The sequence below is a fragment of the Haliaeetus leucocephalus genome, unplaced genomic scaffold (assembly GCF_000737465.1).
Source record: "Haliaeetus leucocephalus isolate CR32 unplaced genomic scaffold, Haliaeetus_leucocephalus-4.0 Scaffold339, whole genome shotgun sequence".
Lineage (NCBI taxonomy): Eukaryota > Metazoa > Chordata > Aves > Accipitriformes > Accipitridae > Haliaeetus > Haliaeetus leucocephalus.
In genome coordinates, this window is record NW_010972775.1 from 13,412,660 (window position 1) to 13,426,058 (window position 13,399).

Consider the following 13,399-nt stretch of genomic DNA (forward strand, 5'->3'; position numbering starts at 1 on the left):
GAAGAAATGACATTTATAGTTTAATTCTGGTTTGAAATGCTGACCTCTTAGTTTAACATTAATAATTAAATAATTGGCCTGGTCTCCAGAAATGCTGAGCTGCTGGCAGCTTCTGTGGAAACTCAGTTCACTTGAAGGGTCTTTAAATGTTTCAGAGTGTCTAGCATTAGGAAGTTGGTTTTGTAAATCTTGGCCATGACAAAAGCTAATCTGAGTCTTACTAGATACTTCTTCATCAGTGTTGCTTGCTCTGGAGATGTTTGAAGTTCTGAACTGTTAATGTGACTTTGTTTATCTGCTAACACATCATGTTGTGATGAAGCTGGAGTGCTATGCTCTATCCAACATTTTTGTACTGGAGTCCTTGAAAAGCCATTAAACTGAACTGCTACTTAGCTGGTATATTACTTCCCTGGGGCGTAAATCATATGCTACAGCAGCTTAGTAGACAGATATTTAACTTGAATTAAATCAGAAGGCATACATTTTGGTATATGATTGAACTTGCCATGCATATTAATCTGACCAAAAAAAAAAAGTATTTACAGGTCATTAAGAATGCAGACAGTTTTTCTTACTTTATCTGCTTTTCCCATCTTTTTCCCTAAAAGCGATTTTGGAAACTAACACTTTCAAGACCCTGCCCAATTTTCCCCTTCCAACAAGAACTAATAAAAGAGCCACAAAACTATGGGAAGCAAACTGCCTTCACTATGCTGGTCTTTTTATAACAGAATTTACTTTGGGCAGGATAGTGCAGTTATGCATAACTAAAGGTTTAGGTGACTGGACCTTTATCTTTTGTCTGTTCCTCTTTTTAAAAACAAGATATTGAGGCAGTTTCAGGAAGAGTGTGGTATTTTGTCATCTTGGGCATTTAAAATAGATAATTTTGAAGTTTTCATCTTCTTCATTACACAAAACAACTTGTTCTCATTATGCTCCCAATTTTAGCAAGCATGCAGGCTTGGTTAGGGAATGACTGATTTAAGTCTAGGTAATGCTGATTTGCATTAAGAAGTGTACATGAGAGCACAGTTCTTATTTTTCTCTTAATGTGGTTCTTGGTGCCAAGAAACTCTGAAGTTAAAAATTCCTCTGTACCTGCAAGATTAGCGTTTTATTTCTAATTACGTTCAAGTTGTTTCTTTGAGACATTCCATCTCTGTTTTCTCATCTTCTTGACCTTCACAACTCAGACTTCGCAGAAAGCTCACTTTCTAAAGCTGCTGCTGTTTATATATAAATATGGAACAATTACTTTCCAGTCTCCGGGTGGCTATGATTAAATAGAATAGTGGCATGTTATTATGAGGTTCGGTTGAACTTTGTCATAGCCTTTGTATCAAATGATCCCTGAGAATTGTAGACTAAACTACATTTTTTAAATTTATCTGAAATTACAATAACAGTTTAAATCCTTTGATGAAATTGTTAATCTGTACCTTGGAAGGAATGACCAATGATTAATATTTGTAATTTTTAGTCATAGGGAAACTCCACATTTTAGTAACTGTTCTGATTTGATAATTACAAGTGAGTTGGATGGCAGTAGTCAATGTGAATCCAGGGTATCAAGGAAAAAAAGAGCTGTTAAAGTAGTTTGCATTGTGTAGCGGTTTCAGAGTGTGCTAATGGGATTCCTTTTGGATCAAACTGAACCAGAAGATGTACCCCAGCAGTACACCTACTGTGCTTCAGTTGCTAAGAGATACTCAGTCCATAGGATTGACTAAAGCTAGTTTAAAATAAGCCCCTCTCCTTCAAGTATGCTTTGTGTGGGCATTCGGTCCTGCACACCACTTTTATCTGCAGATTCAGCCCTACTCAGCCGTGCTACTTGCTAATGTCAGCATTGGCTGCGAAGCACTCAGTAATCATCCCTCTTACTTTCAGTAATAAAATAAAATATAAAATCCCCAAATCCAGCAACTTCAACTAGGGCAGATGCTTCTAGTCAGAGCAGTATACAGAGCAATGAAATCAGGCAGCAGTAAAAATGACAACATGCAACTCTTGGTGGAGAGAGATCTAGAAACCAGAGGCTTGGATATAAGCTATTCATTTTGTCTTCTGCAGTTGAAAGTGGAAGAGTAATTTAGTCTTTAAGCACTGAGGTGGGGAGTGATGAGTGAGGAAGCAATCATAACCTAAGATCAAAGCTGTGCTCAGAGCATAAACCTTTGAATAAGAACAGTGCCATTTTACACTTCCCAGACCCTACATACATTGTCTACTTACCAGGATAGTTCTCCTTGATCACATAGGTAGAATGATGTAGCATGGAAGACCTTATGTTTTTTCAGTTTCTGACTAATAAGTTACATGTTCTGATTAACCGATAGGTAGAAAGATTTTCAAACACAAACCTGTTTCCAACTTTTAAATTTTCTTCTTTGTCAGTATGGTAGTACACACTTCCTTGCTACCTGATGTATTAATTTAAATGAATTTTAGGCAGTGATTATTATTATATCTGGTTTGGCTACATTATCACCTTCTACCGTCTTCATATGTTTAAGAAGATCATAAAAGCTGGTTTAAAATGCCCATTCTAAATCTTAAGTGTACTTGTAATTTTGACATGTTTAACTTAAAGCTATTAATATTAAACTGGCCATTAAACAGACTTAAAACACTAGCATGAAATGTAATTGTTTTCTGAAACTTGCACTTGCAGTCTTTAGTTTAAAATATGAATTTATATCAGATTAGCTAAGTCATTCAGAAATGATCCCAAATATACTATAAACCCACAGATGCTTGAAATTTGAATTACATTTAAGCAAAATTGCCCATAGGAATAGAAAAGCCTCATAAGGAACATTGGTAGATTCCTCAGTGGGGAATAAAGTGGACTAAGTGGAAACAGTACAATGTATGAATGAAAGTGCATTGGACACATGCAGCTTATCTGAAGGTTCCTGTATCTAGAGGGAAAAAAATGTTTTTCTGCTACTTTGAGTTGATACAGAAGAGTTCTTTGAGCATTTGAAGCTTTGATTTTTTTTTTTAAATTAACTTCTTGTTTTGGGTTGTTTACCAGCTGTAATTACTTGGCTTCAACTTCGATTTGCCATGACAACTCATAGTGTGTTCTTAGTAGATTTTTATTTTTAATTAAATGCTTTGCTGCATTCTTCCTTACTTTAGTTATAGTGGGTAGGTAGCAGTACCTATTGGTGTAGTCAGCAGATCAGTTTCCATTGTAACCTCCTGTGTAACCTTATAAAACATTCATCTTTTACATTGAATTTTTCCATGCCTGGAAGCCAGATTTTACTTGCCTTAATGTAGCAAGCATTCTTCTGCTTCTCCTGTGGCTAGCTGCTCATTAGCTTTTAATATGAAAATTGAATGTGTGTGAGAGAAGCCTTTAGTTTTTCATGTCATATTTATTAAATTGTTATTTCAGCTTCAAATGTTGGCATCTTTTATATTCAAACATAATACTGATGAATGTCCAAAGACTTCCGATTTTAAATGTTTAGCTTATAAAGATGAGAAACACAAGCAATCTAAGAAGTGTGGTGGGGTAATTTGGATTCTCTTCTGTCTGTAAATTAGGCAGCTTTTTCAAAAATATTGTTATAAATCACTAGCACTTAACACTATTCTTTTCCAAAGTATTTTACAAATATAAATTAAACTTTGCAGTACACCATTAATGTAGGTCAGATGGTGTTGTAATTGTGTTTTACACCTGGGGAAACTGAGGTAGCAATGTTATGTACTTTCACCCCAGCCACTCGAGATTTAGAACACATATCTCTTATCCATTAGTCCTGTGCTGAAATCATAGGATTACATCATTGCCATATTCCCTCACATAGGATCTATCGATAGCCCATTGAAACCAGTGGGGAAAAATGCCAGATTATGTCAGCCAGTTTCATGTCTGGGTTATACTTAACATGTCAAGGTTTGCATCTGCTGCAGCCAGCTTGGATTCAGCATGAAGCATGACTGTGGACCTCTCTTGGTTGCTTTATGGGGAAACTATTGTTATCAAATGTAGATTTATTCTCCATATTTTATGATTTAATTCTGCATAAATAGAGTCAGTTGGCTAAAGTGTACAAGTGAGACCACTGCTATAATAGGCTTTATAGAAATGTCATGATAACATGATGTGAGCATGAATTACTCTTATGCAGGTCTGATGAAAAAAGCCTCTTTAAAATCTTGTTCAGTCTTGCATGCTAAAATATGACCTTTTACCCTAGTCTAGACATGTCCTTTGCAAGCTATTTCTAGTTGATATGAAGATTGCTTGATTTAAAACAAGTATGTTAATCTAATGCTGTCACGAATGATGGGGTTTACAGTCTGAAAAGCTGACAGCTTCTTCTTTGCAGAACAGAGTAAGCAAAAGCAACATGAACATCTCCAGACCTATACTGCAAATGACATGTCGTCTGCCTTTTGTGAGATGAGTTGTGAGCTTCAGAAAGTGAGCTTACTGCAAGAGAGAAACTGCAGAAGGTCTTGCCTTCCTTTTCGACCAAAACCTGGTTAAATTATGTGGATTACTTTTGAAATCTCTAGTTATCTGGCACTGAGATTACACACCTATATTTGGTACAGTTCTAGCTGATAGTCTGGAAACTGGTTGATGGCCACTGCTAACTTTCATGTAAAATTACGATGTATATGTCAAAATATAACAAACAGTTTAATTAAACCCCATTTATTAAGTTGACTAATTGGGAAATGTCCAGCAGTAACTTATACATTTCAGGCCTTGTTTTCTTCCCTGAAAGGTGTCAATGTTTTGGAAGGTAATTTTCATTTCCTTGCCCTTTCCACTCTCCCCTAACCACAGCTGGACTCAATACTCTGCATTCAAAAGATGATTGCGTATTTTCTTTATTATGCAAACCAATTAGCTTCTCAGGGTAGACTTCCAATGTAGTAGGAATAAGGACATAAGAGTCTGTGCAATACATTTGCCATATATCTGGGATGCTTTAGACCTACAATGCAATGACAGGGTATCCAACCAGCATGTGTTCCTCATGTCTAGCACATTTCAGGTGTGTTATGATACTGAACATGCATAGATCAGTAAAGCAAAAGCCATTTGTCTAATAAGTGCCCAGGTGTCAGACAGCCCAGCTGGAGGTACTGACTCTGATTCTGACAGAATTAGCTCCTCTGTAGCTCAGAATGGCCCCTTCTTCCTCTCCCAGTCTGTTCTCAAATTGCTTTTCAACAACTGCGAATAGCATACAGAACTAATATGGACCACTGCCTTGTGTTCAGTCATTCCCCATTCCCCTGCAGGATAGGATAGTAATTCACCATGTCATGTTTTCATAGGTTACCCTACTTTGAGGAGGCTGGACAAGATGAGCTCTCAAGATATCTTCCAAGCTGTTATTCTGTGATTCTATGTCTTGGTATCTTCCTGTAAGAATAGTTATACAGTATTGAACCAAAACCCCATTATCTGCAGCAGCCAGTAACTGTCTAGTGAAGTGTATAAGGAAAAAGAAAGTGTAGTTTAATGTTGCTTTTCCAGTGTGGTTTTCAGCAGTGATGGTTGATAAGGCAGGGATAACATCCTTTTGATTAATAGATGATTCTGCTATTGAGGCATCTTCTTTGGTTTTGAACCCCTGTAAGCATTTGGTATATCGTCGTCGCACACCTCTGTAGCAAAGTATCCACCCAAAATACTGTGCCTGAAAACACATAACTTCCCCCCTGCCCCCAAAGTTTGTGTCTAGTTTTTGTAATTATATGCATAGAGATTTAAAATTTTGACTTGTGTTTGTAGTAGCTGTAATGTGACCTTTCTGAATCTCTTACAGACAAGAGCAGAGCAATCCCAAGGTGCATACTTCTTGCCTGAGTTTGCACTTTCTCCACAGGGGAGTTTTCTTGAGGATACCACGGGGGAACAATTCCTCACTTATCGTTATGATGACCAGGTCAGTATGCCATATGTGAAAACGGTAAGAGATTGTCACATTCTTGTAACTCTGAGATATAGATTACTGTGAAATAAAGATACAAAGTGTGTGTTATCTTTTGAAGACACATCAAATTTATAGCAAATTGAATGATAACACACTACATGAAATGAAAATTAAGACACTTAAGTGTAGAAATAATGGATCAAAACCACTTATGGAAAGTATTATTCGGATGTAGTAGAGATGAAAGCAACAATGTTTTATTGATGTGTTAATAGATGTTTATAGTTAGTTCTCTAAAATGTGTAGAATTAGAGGTGGTTGTCCTTTCTGTGAATTGTTTGACGTATCCTAAATTGTTTTATTTCATGGATAAATCAGTACAAGACAGACCTTGCATTTCCCAGCTTGTGAAAAGTCAGCAAATTTTATTACTTCATGAAGTTTTCAGAAGGGAAGGTTGAGTGAATTATAAAGAACCAAATGCGAAGCATAATAATGGATGAAGCAGAGTGTTTAGAAAGCAACAAATTATGTATTTTAAAGTTAAAGATCTTTAATGCTTTCTCCAGACCCATAGAAACATTATGTTAAACATAGAATATAGATATAAATGTAAAGAAAGCAACATGAAAGAAATGCTGTTAATCTTGGCAAAAGATCTAAAGTAGACCTAGGAAATGTGTGGCATGCTGTGGAAATTTACTCATAACACAATGTGTTCCAGAAGTCAGTTGAACTTCACATCAAAACTGTCTGAGTTACATTCATAGACACTTACAGTACATTTCTTAATTGAAGAGGAGGGAATTTGTTAGGAAACACTCCCTGTAAAAGGGAGTGAAGAGCCAAACTTGCCCTGCAGTCACAAGATATGGTTCTGTCAAGTGATTGGCAGCTTTATTTTGAAAGATGGTCTCCTTGTAGGAGCTACTTTGCGGAAAAATAGTTTGCTTATCACTAGTCTAAAGAGAGAAGAGAACTGAGATGAGTTTATTAAAGCTTTAGACCAAGTATCTTTTTAGGAACACAAAAGGAAGCAAAAAAGATACAATAGAAAGCATGCTGAACTACTGTAATTTATTTGAACTTAGTTGAAATATGTTTACAATAATTCATGCTTTTGCTACCCTAGAGGGTCTTGATTATCAACAGAAAAGGTACTTAGATAAGATGTCCCCTGGACCAAACACCCGGGAAAGCAGTAACTTACAGGACAGTAAAATGCAGCTGCAACTCAGGCTGCATTTAATGACAGTAGTCGAAAAACACTATAAAGGTAATACACTTTGATTAAAATAGTTTCCATTAAATGGAGCACATTTTAGAGAAGGTTATAAATCAAATATAACAGAGGGATAATCTGAGTCTTTGAATAGACTGTTTGGACTATGTGAATAGCATAGGAGATTAAAAATCAAACAAAATGAACCCCCCCCCCCCTCCAAACCCTCAAATACCAGCATAGCTCTATACAGAAGCCAGTTCTCAATTCCATTTGATGGAAACTTTTCCATTAATTCCATTGGGAACTGAATTGGATCTGGGATCTGGTCAAGTTCTGTTCTTTCACAAAGGTGATCCAGCTTTGAAGCCTGCTCTTCTCAGACACTTGGTGAGCAGTATGAAATTAAGTTTGAATTCTTGGAACTGAAACTGGTGCTAAAACATGAGAATGTTGAAAATAAAAGCAACTGTGTTAGTAGTAGTTCTTTTAATCATAGGATGGTGATAATGTACAGTTGTAATTTACTTATGCTTTTGCTGAAATGTTCATACAAGTGGTCAAACCGAGCCAGAAAACTTGAAATTTTCTTGTTTTCTGTGTATCATTGTACTCTTTCATATGACGTTGTCGTGGTTTAACCCCAGCCAGCAACTAAGCACCATGCAGCCGCTCACTCACTTCCCCCCCCCGCCACAGTGGGATGGGGGAGAAAATCGGGAAAAAGAAGCAAAACCCGCGGATTGAGATAAGAACGGTTTAATAGAACAGAAAAGAAGAAACTAATGATGATAATGATAACACTAATAAAAAGACAACAGCAATAATAAAAGGATTGGAATGTACAAATGATGCGCAGGGCAATTGCTCACCACCCGCCAATCGACACCCAGCCAGTCCCCCAAGCGGCGATTCCCCGCCCCCACTATGAGCACTGCAGCCCAAATGCAGTCTATCCAAACTAGGACAGACGTTTACTCAGTGAATGGAAGAAAGTCTTAATCCAGAGGGTGAAAATCCTTCATCACATAATTTCTTGAATTTTTGTAAGCTGGTATGGATAGGCTTGGTATGTGGTAATTGTGATAAGGATATGCAGGTGAATAAAAAGAGAGGAATGTATGTATATTCAAAGGCCATTTTTAATTACCTAATGTACCCAGCACAGAAATGGAATCGGTACAGGAAAGTTGCCACATAATAATAATAAAAAAATGCAGTAGCATCTTCTCGCACACCTTAATTCATTTTTAGCAATTCACTTTCTGTCCTGCCCCACTCTGAAGGGGTGCTTGCCTGTGGGAAATACATTCCCATCTTTTCCCTCAACACCAGAATTGACCTGTGGGCATCCCTACAGTGTCCTGGTTTTCCTGTACGTCCTAAGTTACATTAATGTAGTTGAAAATTGGAAAAGTGAAATAACCTTGTGCACTTGACCCCAACAAAACAAGAGGTCTGTGTTTTCTGATCTACTGTGAAGATCATACTTCCATCTGTATTCATGGAAGGGAGCAGAATAGATAAAAGGGATGAGAGGTTACTAAGACTGTGGCATGGGGGTGGGAGAAGAGGGTGGGTCACAACCTCTGTTCTTTTGGCTAGCCAACAAGATGTCGAGACCCTTGCAGGAAAAGTCATCCTTCCGTATCTTCCCAAGTGTGCCCTTACCCCCTTGTACTGTTCCTCATATCCAGGCCAATAAAATTTCCAGTTTGTTGGGATAGATGGATATTATTTTTATATAGCATCATCATCGTCATGATCCAAGATTAGTTTCCTTACACCCTCCAAACACAGGAATGTTTCAAAGGGGTTTTCTTTGGCTGTTGTGTTTGATATTTTTCAAGCAGGGAGCCAGTTTAATCAGGATCATTCATTCCTTTGTTAGTAAGTAATCTCAGTAAAATAGAACTAGCTGTTACTTAAATATCCAAAAGTATTTGCTATCTGAAAAGACGCGCTTACAGTTTGAAATGGAAGATGAGTAAGTATTAATGGGAACACACTGTACTCTGTTCTAGCCCAGCAAAATTACATACGGATTCATGTTGTACATGTAAGATAGTACATTTTGTTCTGGTTTAATCTGGCAGGACTGTGCTCTCATTTTTGTACAGGATTGTACTAAGCCCTTTGCATATTCAGTTGCTATGTGTGTACTTAAGAATTACATGCAGATGAAATTCTTTGGCTAGATACTTTCAAAATTCAGTGAATATATGTTTGGTTTTGTTTGTTGTTTTTTTTTTACCGCCTCTATGACTATAGAAGACCTGAATAAATACTGCCACCTTTATTCACTGAGGTGACATCTGGACAGAATGGTACATTATAGTTTTGACACATTTACTGCTTTATCTTCAGGGAAAAAGAAAAACAGTGATTCAAAGCAAATACTTTTGAGGCCTCCCAAAGAACAGAAACGTAGAAATGTTTACATTGAGCATTTTCTTATAGCTCCTGCATTGTTCAGCAAGCTATGTCTTGCATCAGTGCATTGCGTACTGCATTTCTAAAATTCTACTGAGTCAATGTAATTTAAATCTAACAGTACCAAATAGATTTTGATGCATAGCCAAAGACTTCATTTGCCATTAGAAATTTGAGACTGAAAAAAATATGCCCCTCTCCTATCATTCTTGAATGAGTTTTAAATAAATATATAAGTTATAGTTGTTCCCCCAACTTTGAGATACAAGTTGAACCTTGCCATAAGGAATAGTTTCCTAGTTTTCTTTCTGATTTCTTTTGGCTTTTCACCTTTTAATCTACTACGAGGAATTTTTTTCTTTTCCAGAATACTAGTACTACTGGAAAGCTTTCCTGCAGAAATAAAATGTTCTTGTTTTCTGACACTTAAGGTATTGCTTCCAAGTATTAAAACCATTCCATATGACGGACCACCAACAAGGACAGCAGTGAAAACTTGGTTGGGCTGAGTATGTTTGAAGTACCTTTCCACTTTGATTGGCTGGCTGAAAGAGACAGCTTGGGGCAGGGGGAGTGGGGAAGAAAAAAGAAAAAGAGGTTATCTTATTTTAAGTGAGAAAATGTTTGCTTGACCACTTAGTTTTCTAGCTGACCTTGCTCCTTCTAAATTTTATGATGTTTACCAGTTTAAACTCATAACAAGGACACCCCGATTCCGGAATTAGACATATGGCACTAAGTAGTCCAATCTTGGCAAAGAAATGCAGCGTTTCTAAACAAATCTTTTTTTTTAAAAAATACAGTCAGGAAGAGTGGTAAATATGGGCATCTTTAAACCACCCAGCAAGCAATTAAAATAATGAAAAACTGCACTTTCAGACTTGAGTGTTTAGCCATGCGAGGTAAAGTAGAAACCAGTGAGTCTGTTTTCAACTAGATATGCAAGTTGTAATAAACAGGCTGAGGCTGTTACAGTTCTTTTAATAACTAGCTTTTCTTTGGGTTTGCTAGAAAAGTCTGGTATAAAGTGAATGCCAAAATTGGGAGAGCAAATATTCTGATATATGCCTTGTCCTCCAGAAAGAGAAATACTCTGGCTTGGTTTCTGCTTTTTGGGGGTTGGAGCAGGGGGCAGAAGCATGGCATTTAAAGTGTTAATTAAAAAATGGCAGTGGGACCCAGGATCTGGATGACTTCAAAAATTAATGTAGAAATAAACTGATGGAACCTATTATTCTACCTTTTTATTTGTAGTCAGCCAGCAATAAATGTTGGTGTTCGATATCATATAAAGTAAACTATTATGTGGACAGAAGTTGTCTTACGGATCCAGCTGGGCTGACAGCTATTTTTCTCCCAAATTCTCTCCTGCTTTCCCCACTCCACCTGCTGATGATTGCCATCCTCCCTGGTCTGTCTGCCTCTGGAACTGTATGTGAGTCACAGCCTGGTTTTGAGTATCAGCTGCTTGCTGGCTTCTGCTCCTAGTCTGAGCCTTTTTATTCCATTGCCAGCTAGTTTGCATGTAAATCACCAGTGAAATGGAGCTAGAAATTTTTGGGCTTGGAGATGAGTCATGTAAGGGACAAACTTATTTCAAATTAACACATCAGTGAAGACAAGCTCTAATCCTGAGAAGGGAGTAAGATTTGTAGTTAGCAGCACGCTTGCTACCTAAGTACATAAAGCTCCAGCACACTCATTTTGAGAAGGAGCCAGAAACTTGTGTTATACTGTGACATGACATTTTTGTTGATACCCTGAAGAAGGAATCAGAACTATTAAAAAGACTTAACATCTTGAATCTCAATGTGTAACTTTTCATTTAAAGAACAAGCTGTTCTCAAGTGGGCATAAACTATTTCAGGTGTTTTTCTACAATGCAAATCTGCCACCAGCAAACACTCCCAGTGGTTTCATTTATGTATTCTGAGAATGAGCTGGTAGACTTAATTTTCTCTGAGCACCAGAGGTGCAACTGCTAATAGTCGGCTACCTGAATTTCAGCATTATGTTAGAAATACTCCTCTTCAGCTGAGTAAGGGACAGACCTTGCTGTCTTTACTCAGTCAGAGTGCTGATATTAGAATAACAGAAATTCCACTGACTTGAATTCTGTAAGTAGTTCCATTCACTTAGCTGGGACATCTTGTGTAAGTAACAAATTATGACATCAGGTTTGTGGTACTCCATACTAATCCTATGGGTGTTAATAAGGAGTTTTAAATCATGTTCAAAGAGTTTAGAGCCATGTTTATAAGGCTGTGTGAATATAAAATGCATCATTTGGTGTGTTTGTGGAAAATTAACTGAAAGTGATGTTAGATGCTCTGTAATATTTTCAATTCTTTTGCTTGGTTTTTAGATACCTTTATATTTTGTTTTCAGGTTTAATTTGGACCCCTTTATTTTTAAGTTTTTTTCTTTGTTTGTTTCTTTGTTTTTAAATATTACTTGGATAAAGAAATTAGCTCTGTAATCAAGTGAAATGTGTTTCTGATTGTGAGGGGCTGAGAAGGAGGCAGGGATTAAGAGCAAATGAAAACCACTTACAATTTCAGGCAAAACTACTCTTACAGAGACTGGTACTGTGTAAGTCAGGTATGATCCTATTCAAACAATGGTTTTGTTTAGGTTGATTGCTTGCTGGAAGTGTGACTAGCATATGCACAAATAATTACATCATTAGCGATATATTCTTGTGCGTGATAGATTGCTTAGTGAACTGACAACTGTTTGAAGATACTTTTGTTTACTGGCAAACTGCACGGGGAACTGGCACTTTTTAAAGCACCAACTAATATTTTAAACACAGGGTTTTGTTGTTCAGAGAAAATAGTAGAAGTGCTGCATACAGTACATTTTTCTTTGTGCACTAAGAATTACAGACTTTCTTGTTTTGTATTACTGCGTTAGTCCCAACCCTGCCAAAGGTCTCTGTGTGTAAATCATACTTACAGAAGCCAGTAGGTCTTCACCTTGTGCAGGGTAAGTGCCTTCACAGGGAATCTGTAATAATACAATTTCTGCAGAAAACACATTTTATATCATTTCAATTTGGATCAAATACCTACTATGAGGCTGTAATCCTATTCCACTAAATTCCATGGTAAAACTCATTGGCCTGGATCCTTAGTCCTTCTGTGACTGTGATGATCCTGGCTTCAGTAGCTGGCAGAGAATTCTCAGGTAGTAGAAGCAGCCCCTCATTTGCAAGCTCCTTCCCCGAAATAACTTCTCAAGGAAGAAAGGAGAATGGACATAAACTTTCAGGTGTTTCTGTTATTCCTGCTCCCCTGGGTGCTGGACAGGTACTGAGGCTGCTCTAATGGATGATAAAAGGCTGTACAGGGATGCATAAAGCTTTGCTATATACCCCTGCTTGGAGTGGTGTTGAGAGCAGCTTGGACGCAGTATGCAACTGAGACCCCTGGCTTGGGTAGAAAAAAGTTTCAGATTAGAGGAAATACTGTTTGTAGGGACTGACCGAGTGATAATCAGGAGTGTCTTTTCCACTAATGGAAAATAGAACTTAATTGTTAAAACACATTACCTTCTGATATACTTATTTCTTCCTTTTTTTCTTGGACATATCTTTGGGGCCACAATTGCATGTTTATTCAGTTTTAGATTGGTCTGTATCAAAACAAAAAACTTTAATATTAAAGTGCCTTGGTTTTGTAGTGTCTCTGCCATGTACATTTTTCATAAAGGACTGAATTTTTTTAACTCATGTTCAGTGTTTCATGTTCTGAGGTGTGGTGGATTAACCCTGGCTGGACGCCAGGTGCCCACCAAAGCCGTTCTATCACTCCCCCCC

General features: G+C 37.3%; 1 protein-coding gene across 1 annotated transcript in view; it reads left to right on the forward strand.

The window, feature by feature from the left end:
* The window catches only part of ADAMTSL3 (ADAMTS-like 3), a 184,739-nt gene that overhangs the window by 23,927 nt on the left and 147,413 nt on the right, over positions 1 to 13,399 (forward strand). The window contains exon 2 of the mRNA XM_010571932.1: positions 5,817 to 5,936. Coding sequence (XP_010570234.1) covers positions 5,817 to 5,936 — 120 coding nt within the window. The remainder of the gene's footprint in view (positions 1 to 5,816; positions 5,937 to 13,399) is intronic.